The 14,775-nt window shown below is 60.5% G+C and overlaps 1 protein-coding gene across 1 annotated transcript; it reads left to right on the top strand.

Moving 5' to 3' along the window:
* The first annotated feature begins 1,179 nt into the window (after nucleotides 1-1,179).
* CASKIN2 (CASK interacting protein 2) lies at nucleotides 1,180-14,644 on the top strand. Its single transcript, XM_008566071.1, has 19 exons — nucleotides 1,180-1,258; nucleotides 2,441-2,940; nucleotides 6,813-6,864; nucleotides 7,378-7,475; nucleotides 7,900-8,045; nucleotides 8,143-8,238; nucleotides 8,318-8,448; nucleotides 8,622-8,730; nucleotides 9,098-9,206; nucleotides 9,374-9,468; nucleotides 9,909-10,170; nucleotides 10,279-10,400; nucleotides 10,487-10,547; nucleotides 10,662-10,753; nucleotides 10,914-11,126; nucleotides 11,237-11,375; nucleotides 11,518-12,993; nucleotides 13,089-13,311; nucleotides 13,705-14,644. Exons 2-19 carry the CDS (start codon nucleotides 2,847-2,849, stop codon nucleotides 13,793-13,795), a joined length of 3,609 nt encoding a protein of 1,202 aa, XP_008564293.1. The 5' UTR covers nucleotides 1,180-1,258; nucleotides 2,441-2,846; the 3' UTR covers nucleotides 13,796-14,644.
* Nucleotides 14,645-14,775: the final 131 nt, after the last annotated feature.

Here is a 14,775-nt window from a genome sequence, read left to right as displayed (position 1 = left end):
GGCCGCCGTCTGCGACTGCGCGCGCGCCCCGCCCACGCCCCGCCCCGCCCACCTCCGGAGCTCCGCGCGGTCCTAGCGCCAGCGGATTCGACCTGAGCTCGTGGAGTCCTCTGATCAACCCACCGGCTTCCCGCCTTTCTGGCCGTCCCGGGTCCTAGCGCCTACCAGCAAACGGGTGCCTTGACTCTTGGGGGTGGAGGCTGAGTTTAGCTTGCAGGTTTCTGGATGTGTAGGAGCTTCCCTCCCCTGTCCCCAGTCCTTCTCTGGGCTCCTCTCTAGTAAAACCCGAGGGACCGGCGTCTAGGACGGTCGTATGAAGAGTCAAATGTGTGACGCTCCCCTCCGCAGCCAAGGGCTGCTTAGTCCCCTGGGCAAAGAGGGATGAAGCGTTCAGAGAAGAGAGAGTGATGGGTTCCCGAATCCCAGCTTTGCAAACTGAAGGCCACGAGGGGCTGTCAGGAGCGGCCCAGGGAGCTTCGGAGTTCCTTCAGGGTCTTTCTTCGCGTCCCTTCCGAGGGGCTCCGAAGGCGGTTTTCGAGGGCCGGGGGTGGGGGGAGCTGTCCAGCCCACGATGGTGCTGAAGCACCACCCCAGCCCTCCATTAGCACCTCCTCGAGGCTGGGGTCCCCGTCGCCGTCACCGTGGGCCGCTCCGACACTGCTCGCTAGGTGGCACCATTGCTTTGGCCAGCGGCTGTGGGTCGGCGACTCTGGCCGCGGGCGGAGGTCGCTGCGGGAGTGCCGGGAGGGGCATGGGGCGAAGAGGAAGGGGGCTTCCCAAGTGGGGTCTCCGGGTCTCGGTTGCTAAATCCCTTCCCATCACGTCTTCTCTCCCACCAGTCACACCCAGGGTTCTCGCCCTTGGATCTAGACTCTAGAGCCCCCGGTCGTCCCGCCTCCACCGCCCGGACCCAGCGGCGCGAACGCCCCCAACCCGGCTCCTTTTCACCTGGGCGCATGCGCTGATCCGGCCCGCGCCCTGGGTCGGGACCAGCGCACGTGGGGGCGGGGCCTGGCGCGGATGGGGGCGCGGCCGCAGGCTCTGACTGACAGCCCGACTGCGCCGCCGGGACGGTCCCTCTGCTCCCGATCCGGCGGGAGGGAGTAGGGAGGGGCGGGATTTCCTGCGGGAGGCGCTGAGCCGGCCTTGGAAAAGGAGGAGAAGGAGAAAGGGGGTGGGGGGGCCAGTGGGAGCCGCGGTCCGGAGTGCCAGGGACTGAGCCGGGCCAGCCGGACCCCCGGCGGGGCGGCCAGGACAGGTGAGACTGCGGGACCTGAGCTGGGGGTCAGCACTTTTGGGGGCGGGCACAAACTAACTTTTCCTGCGGGATCGGCGGGCGCCTCTATCTCTCCGCTCTTTCCCTCCTCCTCGCGCCCCCTTTTTCCGTCCTCCCGCATCTGTCCCTCCGGCGCTTGGCCCTCCTGGTTCCTCCTGCCGCTTTGTTCCTGGGTCGGCAGAGGCAGGGCTGGGCTGGGGGTTGCGCGGCGCTGAAGGGGCATTCCGAGGGGCGGGGGAGCCAGCCCGACCCCAGGCGCTGCCAGGGGCGCCCTTCCCCAGTGTCGGCCGCGGGCCTTGAGTGGGAATGCCCTCTGGGTTGGGCTTGGGACGTTTTGAGAGTGAAGGGTTCCCAGCCAAGGCTCCCGGGCCTGCACGGGTCTCATGCCACAAGACTTTGGCAACAAATTGGCCGCCGCTGAGGAACTGACGTAAGCTTTTCGGCGGTGAAGTCGAGGGTCTGGACTTCAGGTTCAGGCTTGGGGGGCCGAGAGCTGCGTTCCCTAGCACTGCCCCGGCTCCGTCTCTGTTCTCTGCCCAACTGCTCCCCAACCCCACACAAGGGGTGAGTGTGGGTCAGCAACAGGTGCTATAAAGCTTGCCTGTTCAGCAGGCAGTTCCCCTTAAGAAGTGGAGAGCCATAAGCTCCCTACTCCACCCCCTCAATTCATAAAGAGCCCTAGGGCTGGGGCATCCAGCTATTAAAGCCTAGGTAGGGAGAAATCTGGGGGCAGGCGCCTAAAACAGGGAGTGACCCCTGCCTGCCTGCCTGTCCCTGACCCTCCCAGGCCCCACCTCGTGGCCCACCAGTTGTCTGTGGGTGTTGGAGCCTCAGGCTGCGGAGAACAGGCTGCTGGCCTGGCTTGCCCCAGTGTGTCGCACTGCCAGGGCCCCTCCTGCCCAAGGTTGAGGTGCTGCCAGGTGCCCTGGGGCCCGAGTGACTCAGCCTCCCCCTCCCAGAATGCCACCTCCCCCGTTCACATACTCCTCTCATACATGGTGATTCCCTCCCCCCTTTGAGTGGCTCAGCCCCTCTCTTGACTCCGAGGGGCAGCCAGGGTGATTTGGGGGCTCCCTGGAAGTCCTGTCCTGCTCATCTTCGGCTCCCTGCTCCTGGGACCCTTGTGTGGGCCAGTCTTCAGCAGAGGCATTACACCTTTTCCAGACCCCTGAGACCTGTCCCCTGCTGTTGCCTGAGGCCGGAGGGAATGCTGGCTGCTCTCTGGGTGGGCATCGGTGCTCCTGAACCAAGCCAAGAAGATTGGTGTGCCCAGTCCCAGCCCATCCCAGGGCTGTCGGAAGCTGCAAGCTGATAACCATCCAGATTTCCACGCAGCCTCCGCCCCCTCAGAGATTGGCTTTCCTGCTCGTGGTGGCAGCTCCTTAAGGAGCACCTTAAGGGAGAATCCATCAGTGCCTGACAGTGCCTACTGCCCGGGACACCAGACGTGCTTCCCTAGGACCAGGAGCCCTTTAAGGGGCTGGGGCATGGCACCCTGACGCATTTGCTTGGACCAGTTTCCTGCCTCTGCCTTGGACTCCTGAGCACAGAGCCTGGCCTAGGGGCCAGGATGGGTCGTGAACAAGACCTGATCCTTGCCGTCAAGAACGGAGATGTGACTGGCGTGCAGAAACTGGTGGCTAAGGTCAAGGCAGCAAAGACAAGTGAGTACTTGGCAAGATGACCATCCAGCTGAGACCCCTCCCCTGAGTGCTCAGGCCACAGAGAGGGGCTTGGGTAGGGTCACCGTGATCTGCAAACTTGAAGAGGGAAGATTGTCTTATTCTGGGCCAGCAGTGCCTCTGTGTGGGAAAGCCAGAGAGGAAATTGGGTCCCCCTTGCTGTGTGTCTGTAGGCAAGTCACTTAACCTCTCTGGGCCACAGTTTCCTTGCCTGCAAAGTGAGAGGGTTGAAGAACATTCATTCAAATTTTTATTGAGTGCCTATTCTGTGCTTGATAGGCTCTGTTCTAAGCACTGGGCCATAGCAGTGAACAAAACAGACCAAATTACTGCCCTGTGGTGTTGACTTTTAGATGTGTTTTTCAGATGTGTTCTTAGGAGCCCTGGGGTTTCTGGCAGTGGGCTGGGAGAGACTGAATAGTTAGAGCTCCATCCCACCTCCTACCCTGCGCACACACACACACTTCAACCAGACCATCCCTTTCATGGGGATCCTTTAAAAAGAGAGTTCTACTGCTTAAAAAAATTTTTCATCACTGTCTAACCACTTGCTAAAGCCTCTTTACCCCTGACTTATCTGCCCTGGGGGCTCTAGTCCTGACAGGGCTGGATGGATGGGCGACCCCACCTCTGTGGTGAGACCCCCAAGGAGCATAGACCTCTGGGCTGTCCCAGGAGGCCACTGGGCTTGTCCCCTTGAGATTCTAAACCAGCTGGGGCAGGAGGTGGTTCCTACCACCAGGCTGGGGCTGGAGGAGGAGTTCCCTGGATGGGAGGTCTCCTCTGGAGTGCTGGGGCTATCGCTCTAAGACACACCTTGGTTCTGTACACAGGAAGGAGTCCATCAGGCTACCTGAAGATATCCCCACCCACATCTAGGGGCATGGGGTGCTGGGTGTACCCACTTGCATACCAGGGCGGGAGACACAGGACTTAGAACTGTGGGGGGTGATCTCTGTGCTCTGGGGAAGTAGATACAAGGTGAATGGAGGGAAGGTGCTAAGGAGGTCCCAGGGGAGGGCCCTGAGGCCCAAGAGTGGGAGCCACTCCCCCTCACCTCAGTGTTGTTTTTGGCAACTTGCCCAGTGGGGCCCTGGTCAGCTGCGGCTGGCCTCCGAGTCCTGGGGCCTCAAAGTGAGGCCCTCAGGAGGGAAAGCTGGAGGGGTCTGGAGGCTGGTGGAGGGAGCCTTGCATCCGAGTAGGCTCTGAGTAGGTCCCTGTGCCCAGTGGGAATCATCTGCAGGGGATGAGGTCCCTTCCCTCAGCCCCAAAGGGGAGAATTCACCCTGCAGGTGAATTGATGCACAGGCACAGGGTGACAGGGGTCTGGGACTCCTTGTGAGGTCCTGGCTCTGTGCCTCCCCTCCCAGTCCTCTGTGAGCTCACAAGGAGACATTTGCAAACCTTACAGTTTGTGAAATGAAGTCTCCTCACTTCCCTGTGAGATAGGTATTTCTATATCCATTTTACAGATAAGGAAAGTGCCAGACAGAGAGGGATAGTGACTTGCCCAAGGTGATACAGGCATTATGTGATAGATCTGAGGCAAAGCTGTGCCCTCTCTCCTGTGCTTCCATGCTCAGTTGCCCATCAGAATTACCTAGAGATAGTTCTAGAAGTGCAGGCTCCCTAGACTCTCCCCCAAAGTAGAATCATCACAAAGGGCCTGAGACTCTGCAAATTAGAAACCTCTCCAGGGATTCTAATGCTGTTCTCAGAAGTGGTGCTGGGAACTCCTGCTTTATACCACTGAGAGGCAAGGAAACTGCCAGAAGAGAGATGTCAGGGCTCCCCTATTTCCTTCTTGGGGGGCTGGCTGGAGCTTTCTGGCTATCCAGAGAGAGTAGGGGGGAGGTACCCTCTCAGCCCCATTCATCTGATATCTAGCCGGCATTCCCACCCCCACCCAGGTCCTCTTCAGGGAGCAGGTGGCTGGGAGGAAAGGGGTGCAGTCCCTCCTCTTCTGCCTTCCCCACTCCCTTTTCTGAGAGGTTTCCCTCTTTGGCCAGAGGAAATGGAGTGGGCTGGGGTGGCCAGCTGAGCTCACATCCTCTGCCTGAGCCTAAATCAGGAGCGACCCTTCCACCCCCAGAGCCAGGCAGGGGAAGAAGGTTGTGCCACAGCGGAAGTTCCTGGAGCCACTGCCAGGAACCAGGACTCTCTGCCCTCCCGCCAAGGTCCCCAGCCCTGTCACTCTGGTCCTCTCCCCAACCGCCTTTCCGGCCATTGTTCTGGAAAGAACAGAGCCACCCAGCCTAGCCCTGCCCCTGTTCCTGTCCCTCCTGTCACGTTGTCCTGCCCCTCCCCGGAAGGGCTGCATCCCACCACCAAGCTGCCCCATCCCAAACTGTCCAGGCTGGCAGGCAGGTCGAAGGGTGGCCAGGTGAAGGACTTACTGGTCTCTTCCCAGCTGACCTTGTCTTCACCTAGACTCAGAGGTGCTGTGTCTGGCCAAGGTCACACCGCCAGTGAGGCAGATGAGCCTTTGAAACATGGACTTTCTGTTTCTAGAGCCCCTGTTCTTTGCACTGCCCCAAATGGCTCTGTGTGACAAGGACTTTCAAAGGGGGCTAGAGGAAAACTGGGAGGTCCGTGTTTTTTCTCATTGACCCCCACCTCTTCAGCTCTTCTGTCCTTCCGTGGCTCTGTATTTACCTTTCTGGCATAGCGTCCTTCAGCTCAGCTCTAAATCCCTTCTCATCTCATGCTCCCCACTGCAGGGTTGGTCCCTCCCTATTGGAATGAGGCCCTGTCTTGCCCAGGCTGCTGGGGTATTCAGGGGCCCACCAGGGCCTGGGGGGGCAGGCCTGGGCCAGCATGCTTGGCACCCTGCCCAGCCTGGGTTGAGCCAGGCCCCCTCCTTCCCGGCAGGGGTGGGTTCCAGCAGGCGGCAGGGGCCACCAGTGACAGGCCTTTCTCTTCTCCTCCCCAGTGCTTCAAGGACCACCCCCACCTGTGCCCTGGCTCATGCAGGGAGCACACCTGCATGAACCCTGTACCTGAGAGGAGGTGCCCCTAGCCCCTGCCCAGGGCATGGACATTTCAGCTGAGACCCTGTAGGTGCAGAGTCAGCAGTTACGTCCAGGCAAGCTGAGAAACCACCAAGATCTAGAGGGCAGTGGGGGGTGACATAGTGACAGTAATGGCCAACATGTAAGGAGTACTATATGGTGATAGCTCTCATCTTCTGCATGCTGACAAGGGTCTGGCATGAATTCACAACTCCATGATCAACCCGTTTTACAGATGTGGACACTGAGCCTGAGAGGTTAAATGACTTGCCCGAGACCACATAGCTAGCACCTGGCAGAGCTGGGACTAGGAATAGGTCTGTCTGATGCCACCTTCCGCAGCATGTCCCATTCTGGGATGCCCCAGGGCTAGGCATCATGGTCCTTGAGTCCAGCCCTGGCATCTCCTGCTCTTTGACACCTAGTGCCGCTTTTCTTTCTCTCCCCCCCCAACACCCCTCGGCCCAATGGGACTCACTCCCTGGCCCGTTCAGGCAGGAATGCTAACCATGCGCTCCGTGGGCCTGTCCACTGAAGGCACATCATGCCAGTCTCCCCCGCCCCACCCCCTTTAGCTCTATAAACAAGCTGGGCTGGGGCCTGGAGAAGCCAGGCCACTGCTGCGGTGGCTCCCTACTCTTGGTGCCCTCAAGCTGATGGGCCAGAGGGCCAGGGTGGGGAGCCATTGGAACAGGACGGGTAAAGGGCCATGGGACAGGTACTTTCCTGCACACCAAGAGGTCAGCTGGGCTTTGAGAGGCAGTGGGGAGGGAGTGCTGGGTGAGAGTGCTGGGGAGGGCACATTGTTTGATCTGCCCTGATGCCCCCTGCCCTGACCCCCAGAGCTCCTCGGCTCCACAAAGAGGCTTAACGTCAACTACCAGGATGCTGACGGGTGAGTGTGACCCCCCCAACCCTCATGAGAGCCACTGGTTGGGGGTGAGTAGAGTCCTGGGGGAGGGGTGAAAGACCCCTGGAGCCTAGACCAGAGTCCCTTGCTCTGAAACATGGCCCTTGAAGCGTATTTGCTGAGAACTCTGGGTCCTGCCTGTGGAGTTAGCCCTGAGCAAGAAGAGGGGCCTCCTTGGGTCAGATTCCTGCTGGGCTCCCTTTTCTCCCTGGAGGGTAGGAGCCCTCGGGCTCCTGCTCCCATGGCCCCCTCCCCTGGGCTGGCTGTGGGGGGGAGGCCAGACAAATAGGCCTCTCAGCCCAAACACTGAGCCCTTTCATGCTGCGGCCTGGCTGCCACGGCTCCCACGGCAGGGCTGGTGGTGGGGGGCGGGGAGAGGAGTCACCCATCCCGCCAGCCCCTAGGATGGATTTGGGGTGGAAGACCAGGATTTGGGGGTGGGGGCTGCTGGCTGGTACCTCCTGAGTTGTGTTCCCCCCCAACCACCCCTGCCACCAGATTCTCTGCTCTCCACCATGCTGCCTTGGGGGGCAGCCTGGAGCTCATAGCCTTGCTGCTGGAGGCTCAGGCCACTGTTGACATCAAGGACAGCAATGGTGAGACCCTGATGGGCCCCCATCTTGACAGGCAGGGGCCCAACCCAGACCCTGTGAGCAGAGCTTGCTCCTGTCCCAATGTGGCAGTGCCAATAGCTGTCTGCATAGCTCCTCTGGGTTTGCAAATGGCTCTCCCCTGTGGGGTGATGGGTGGTGCTGACGTCCCATTGTTCACATGAGGAGGTTGAGACTCAGAGAGGTTACATTGCTGTTCTGGGGTCACCAGATTATCTGTGGTGAGCACAGTGGGACTCTGACTTCAGCCCCATACAGCTGGCCCCTTCCTGACCCAACCCTGTGAAGCCACATCAAATCCACTTGGGCTGTCTCCCCTCCCAGCTGGGGTGGCTCCGTACTCTGCTCAGTTCCCCCCACCCCGAATACCGTCTCGGGACCTCCCTCAGATACCCCTCCCTCCCGCCAGGCATGCGTCCGCTGCACTACGCAGCCTGGCAGGGCCGGCTGGAGCCCGTGAGGCTGCTGCTGCGGGCATCTGCGGCTGTCAACGCCGCCTCGCTGGATGGGCAGATCCCTCTGCACCTGGCTGCACAGTACGGACACTATGAGGTGGTATGTGAGCCTGCCACAGTGGCATTGGGGCAGGGAGCTGGGGCAGGGGCAGGATGCCAGGCAGGCCAGGCCTCCTTACTGAGCTCCACCACCCCAGTCAGAAATGCTCCTCCAGCATCAGTCCAACCCGTGCCTGGTCAACAAGGCCAAGAAGACGCCCCTGGATCTTGCCTGTGAGTTTGGGCGGCTCAAGGTGAGGCCTGCAGCCCATGGGGTACTGGGTCCTGGACATCAGTGGGTCTCAGGCTCTTACTGAGTGCTGGGTGCCACAGGTGACCCAGCTGCTGCTGAACAGCCACTTATGTGTGGCGCTACTGGAGGGTGAGGCCAAGGATCCATGTGACCCCAACTACACCACACCCCTGCACTTGGCTGCCAAGAATGGCCACAGAGAAGTCATCAGGTACCTCTGGGGGTTCCCCCCCAACTCTTGCTCATCCCCTTCCTGTGGGACCATTGAGGCCCCCTCCGAGCCCCCGCCTGCTGTGCTCTCTACCCTTTCTCTTGGTCTCCTGGCCCCCAGCAATCAGCTTCTCTGGCCCCCATGACCCCTGTGACTTCCTCTGCCCCCCGCAGGCAGCTCTTGAGAGCTGGGATTGAGATCAACCGCCAGACCAAGACAGGCACAGCACTCCATGAGGCCGCGCTGTATGGCAAGACCGAGGTGGTGCGGCTCCTTCTGGAGGTGGGGGCACCCTGCACATGTGTGTAGAGCCTCAGACCTGTGCTGAGACCAGATGGGAAGGTGCAGGAGGAAGGGCACTGCCACCAGCGTAGGGTTTTGCATGGGCAGCGGGGAAGAGGCCTAACTTCCTTTTGAACAGTGCCAAGGCCATGTGGCTAGAGAGCAGACTGACCTGGTTCAAACTCCATGTCTCCCTCTTATCAGCTGAGTGACTTTGAGCTCATGCTTGACCCAGTCTCTGAGCTTCTGTTTCATCATCTGTAAAATCTGAAAATGATAATAGTACTTACCTTCTGGGTAGTTGTGGGGATTAGGGAGAGATGACAGGCAGAGTGCTTAGTATACGCTCACGTGACTCTGCACCCAGGGGGGCGTGGATGTGAACATCCGGAACACGTACAACCAGACGGCGCTGGACATTGTCAATCAGTTCACCACCTCCCAGGCCAGCCGGGAAATCAAGCAGCTACTGCGGGGTGAGTGTGTGGGAGAAGAGCCAACCCAAGGGGTCTGGAGCTGCTCCAGTAGGTACCAGGAAATGGCAGAGGAGCGGATGTCCCTGGGGGAGGCTTGTGAAGGGGACAGGACAGGTAGGAAGATGCCTTAAGGAACCTTAGATGACGCTTGCCCTCCTTTCTCTTAGAAGCCTCGGGGATCCTGAAGGTCCGAGCACTCAAGGATTTCTGGAACCTCCACGATCCTACTGCTCTCAATGTTCGGGCAGGGGATGTCATCACGGTGAGGGACCCTGGGCAGGCATTCCTTTGAGAATACAAGTGATTGCTGCTACTTATTCGGGTGCCTACTGTGTTACCAGGCTCTCAGCTAAGGTCTTTACATGCACTCTCATTTTATTCTGTCCAAATCCAGGGCAGGTAAGTGCTATTATCCTTTCTTGTTTTAGAGAGGACAAAATTCAGGCTTAGCGAAATTAAAGTGACTTGCCCTAGGTCAGGCAGCCAGCATGCCGCGGAGCTGGGATTGGAAAACAGGCTTGCTCTGGTGTTCGTATTTGCCTGGAGGCACGTGGCAGATTGGGCTGGAAGCTGGAAACAGGGGCCAGCTCTGTGGGGGTAGGGGAAGAGCTGGACTAGGACTGTTCCACTGTGGTGGCAGGGACAGCAATTGCCACTTGCTTGGTTCAGGGACTGATCATTTCCTCCCCCCACCTGCCGCAGGTACTCGAGCAGCATCCCGATGGTCGCTGGAAGGGCCACATCCATGAGAGCCAAAGGGGCACAGACCGTGTGGGGTACTTCCCCCCGGGTATTGTCGAGGTGGTCAGCAAGCGTGTGGGCATCCCCCTGCCTCGCCTCCCCTCTGTACCCACCCCCCTGCGCCCAGGCTTCTCCCGGACACCACAGCCTCCTGCTGATGATCCCCTGCACCCTCTTACGTATGGCCAGCTCCCTCGGGTGGGCCTCAGCCCAGACAGTCCAGGTACCTCCTCCCAGGGGGCAGAGGTATGGGTGTCTGGCTTTGGCAAGCTGCCAGTCAGTTGTTGGTAATGCCACCTGGGGCTGTGACCCGTGCCTCTGCCCCCTACAGCAGGTGACAGGAATAGTGTGGGCAGCGAGGGCAGCGTGGGCAGCATCCGCAGCGCCGGAAGCGGGCAGAGTTCCGAGGGCACCAATGGCCACAGCACTAGCCTCCTTATTGAGAATGCCCAGGTAGGAGAGGGGATGCTGGGACCAGGCAGGGCCCACCCCCTGCTGCCAGTACCTCGAATGTGAGTTGGCTCTTTCCCTGTGTCTAGCCTCTGCCCTCTGCTGGAGAGGACCAAGTGCTGCCAGGACTGCACCCCCCGTCCCTGGCAGGTAGGAAGAGTAAATGCGACCTCGGTGGGCTAGGAGAGGCGCAGGTTGGGAGATGGAGAGCATGGCACCCCTTCCTCCTGCCACCTCTGATTCCGTTTCTCTCCGTCCTTGAAGACAACCTAAGCCACCACCCTCTGGCCAACTACCGTTCTGGGGAGCAGATCTTCACTCAGGATGTGAGGCCAGAACAGCTGCTGGAAGGGAAGGTGTGACGTCCACTGGGGGATGGGAGGGCCTTAGTGTGGACCTAAGTCCCACTCAGGCCAGGCCCCTGGGGGAGGCTGGAGCAACGGGCTGGGCTATGGCCTTGGCCCCTCCTCAGCAGGCTCAGCCTCCTGCTAATTGCGCCCCTTTCTTGCCCCGCAGGATGCACAGGCCATTCATAACTGGCTGAGTGAATTCCAGCTTGAAGGCTACACTGCACACTTTCTGCAGGCTGGCTATGACGTGCCAACCATCAGTCGCATGACACCTGAGGACCTGACAGCCATTGGGGTGACCAAGCCTGGGCATAGGAAGAAGATCGCCTCGGAGATCGCCCAGCTCAGTATCACTGAGTGGCTGCCTAACTACATCCCTGTGAGTGAGTGGCTGGGGTGGTGGGCACAGGCTTTTGCCCTTGGCTGTGGCTCTGTGGTGCCTTTTCCTTTCTGGCTGGGGAGCCAGTTTGGACGATGGCGCTCTTCCAGACGGACTTGCTTGAGTGGCTGTGTGCGCTGGGGCTGCCGCAGTACCACAAGCAGCTGGTGAGCAGTGGCTACGACTCCATGGGGCTGGTGGCCGACCTTACCTGGGAGGAGCTGCAGGAGATCGGCGTCAACAAGCTCGGTGAGGACTGCTCTGAGGCCTTCTGGCTGCACCCCCTTTGCCTACAGTGGTCTCCAAGAGAAGAGGGAATGGGGTCTGGGGATGACCAGGGTGGCCCTTCCCAGCCCCAGCTAATCTTGCCGCTTCTATCCACCTCTCTCAGGGCATCAGAAGAAGCTTATGCTGGGAGTGAAGCGGCTGGCAGAGCTTCGGCGAGGCCTGCTGCAGGGAGAGGCCCTAGGTGAAGGCGGACACCGGCTGGCCAGGGGTCCGGAGCTGATGGCCATCGAGGGGCTGGAGAATGGGGAGGGTCCGGCTGTGGCCGGCCCACGTCTCCTCACCTTTCAAGGCAGTGAGCTGAGCCCAGAGCTTCAGGCAGCCATGGCAGGGGGTGGCCCTGAGCCACTGCCCTTACCCCCCGCCCGCTCCCCTAGCCAGGAGAGCATTGGAGCACGCTCTCGGGGGTCCGGTCACTCCCAGGAACAGACTGCCCCCCAGCCCAGTGGTGGAGACCCCAGCATCCCACAGGAGAGGAACCTTCCAGAGGGCACAGAGCGGCCCCCTAAGCTTTGTTCCCCACTTCCTAGCCAAGGACCCCCCTCTTATGTTTTTATGTACCCCCAGGGCTCACCCTCCAGCCCAGCCCCGGGGCCACCTCCTGGTGCACCCCGAGCCTTCTCCTACTTGGCCGGCCCCCCTGCCACTCCTCCAGACCCTCCTCGGCCCAAGCGCCGCTCCCACAGCCTGAGCCGCCCCGGCCCGGCAGAGGGAGATGCTGAAGGGGAGGCCGACAGGCCAGTGGGCAGTGCCTTGGGCAGCTACGCCACCCTGACTCGGCGACCAGGACGCAGTGCCCTCGCCCGCACCAGTCCTAGCCTGACCCCAACTCGAGGGGCTCCCCGCAGCCAGTCCTTCGCCCTTCGGGCCCGACGCAAAGGTCCCCCACCCCCACCCCCCAAGCGCCTCAGCTCAGTCTCTGGACCCACTCCGGAGCCACCATCACTCGATGGAAGCCCAGGGCCCAAGGAGGGGGCCGCAGGGCCCCGAAGGCGAACACTGAGTGAACCAACGGGCCCCTCAGAGCCCCCTGGCCCTCCTGTCCCAGCTGGCCCTGCGTCGGACACAGAGGAGGAGGAGCCAGTCCCTGAGGGGACACCCCCATCTCGGGGAAGCTCAGGGGAAGGGTTGCCGTTTGCCGAGGAGGGGAACCTGACAATCAAACAGCGGCCAAAGCCAGCTGGCCCCCCATCCCGAGAGACGCCTGTGTCCCCTGGCCTTGATTTCAACCTCACAGAGTCAGACACTGTTAAGCGGAGGCCCAAATGTCGGGAGAGAGAGCCGCTGCAGACGGCACTGCAGGCCTTTGGAGTGGCCAGCACTGCACCTGGCCCCGCTGCCCCGCTGCCCCCCCAGACCCCCAGCGAGTCCCTCTCCTCGGCTTCTCCCAGCCCTCCCCAACCCGAGCCTAGCAGCCTTCCAACTCAAGGAGCTCCAGCCCCTCTTCCTCCCAGCCCCATAATGTGGCCTCCCGTACCCCCCTGCCCTGGGCCAGGTCTGGAAAACTCAGCAGGCAGTCGGCGGAATGGAGAGACAGAGCCCCTAGCTGCCCCTGCTGCCCTCATCAAGGTGCCTGGAGCAGGTATGAGGCAAGCAGAGGCCTGTGGGGAGAGGGCACTATTTGCAGGGTTATGTCCTGCCCCACCAAGTCACAAGCCAACCTTTTTCTGTCTACAGGTACAGCCCCTAAGCCTGTGTCTGTGGCCTGTACCCAGCTGGCATTTTCTGGTCCTAAGCTGGCTCCCAGGCTTGGCCCCCGCCCGGTGCCCCCTCCAAGACCTGAGAGCACTGGGGCTGCAGGCTCAGGTCAGGCCCAGCAGAGACTGGAGCAGACCAGCTCGTCCCTGGCAGCTGCACTGAGGGCCGCAGAGAAGAGCATTGGCGCTGAAGAGCGAGACGGGTGAGGGGTGCTGGGGGGAGGGGGAGAGAAGGCTGGGTGGAGGAACAGCCCCTTCTGCATCTTCTTCCCAAGGGTCCTGAGAATGTTGCAGGCAGAGCCTTGGGCTGGGGAGGCCATTAATGGGTTAAGAGGACCCCCGATTTGACCTTTAGGGAATCCTGGTGACTGTCACTGAGGCACGTGAGCTTTGCAAGTCCTTCACCCCCCTGAGCCTCAGTGAGCTCATCTGTAAGGAAGTGACAGTAACTCGTATGGCCTCAGGAGGTGGTGAAAATTAAGAGCTGATGCACACAAAGTGCTTGGCACCAAGCAGTGGCTCGGTGACAGCTCCCTTCCCCTGGGCGGGCGGGACGTGGGCCACTGCCCCTCTGATCAGGTCCTTCCCTGCTGCAGCACCCCCAGCACCTCCACCAAGCACATTCTGGATGACATCAGCACCATGTTCGATGCTCTGGCTGACCAGCTGGACGCCATGCTGGACTGAGCTGGCCCTCCAGCCACGCCCACCGTGACCTGCAGCGCCCACTGCCTCTGCCCTAGTATGGAAGAAGCCCCTCCCTGCCAGGGACAGGCACCACAGCAGGGCCCCTTCCTGCTGCTTTGAGCTAGCAGCTGTCTGCACAGCAGCTCTAGTGGGGCAGCCCCCGCAGTGGGGCCAAGGGGACTTGTCAAAACCTGACTAGTGAGGGGCCTCTGTGGCATCTCAGCAAAGCCCCCTCCTGGTATGTAACATGACAGCCCTGCCCCCTGGCCAGGGACCCTGGTAAGAAAGAGCTTTCTCCTCAGGGAGGAAGAGGAGGTGGCAGGGCTTCTGAGATGTTCTCTGCAGCCCCGCAACCCGTGTCTCAAGTCTCTGTGACCAAGGAATGCCTCATGCCCCCCTCTGTGCTGTCCTGGTGCTCTGAGAGGCTGGAGGAGGCAGTGTGTCTGGTTGGGTCCCCTCCCTACAGGTGTACATAGAATGTGTAAATACGCAGCAGGGGCGTGTCCTTGGTGGCAATGGCTGTAACCACACCACCTCCTGCCCCTGCCTTCCCTCACTGTGAGGCAAAGCTGGGATTAACAAATCCCTTCAACAGATCCCAGAAATCCAAACTTTTTCAACTGTAAATGTAATTTTTTAAGCAGAGAGAAATGCATATATTTTAAATGGAATTTATTCTATCTATCAACTGCCCGAGAGGATGCAGTGGGGGAGGGGCTCCAGACCTCAGCAGGAGCGCCCACTGCCCACCTTGGGGCTGGAAGCCTGACCTGGTCAGCTTGGGCCCCAGCTCTGTAACTATTAACCTCTTCCCACAACTAACACCAATGAAAGTGTCATTCCATGTGATTCTGCTGTGTATTTGGATCTGTGCTGCGGACCTCTGAGCCCAGGGGTCTGCCTGAGCTGGCTCCTGGGCACCTGCCAATATGCAAGGAGGAGGGCCTGGGCCCCCCTCTTTGGGGCTGCCCTCACTCACT

This window comes from Galeopterus variegatus, unplaced genomic scaffold (assembly GCF_000696425.1).
Source record: "Galeopterus variegatus unplaced genomic scaffold, G_variegatus-3.0.2 Scaffold219, whole genome shotgun sequence".
NCBI lineage: Eukaryota > Metazoa > Chordata > Mammalia > Dermoptera > Cynocephalidae > Galeopterus > Galeopterus variegatus.
This window is presented reverse-complemented; position numbering and strand designations above follow the sequence as displayed.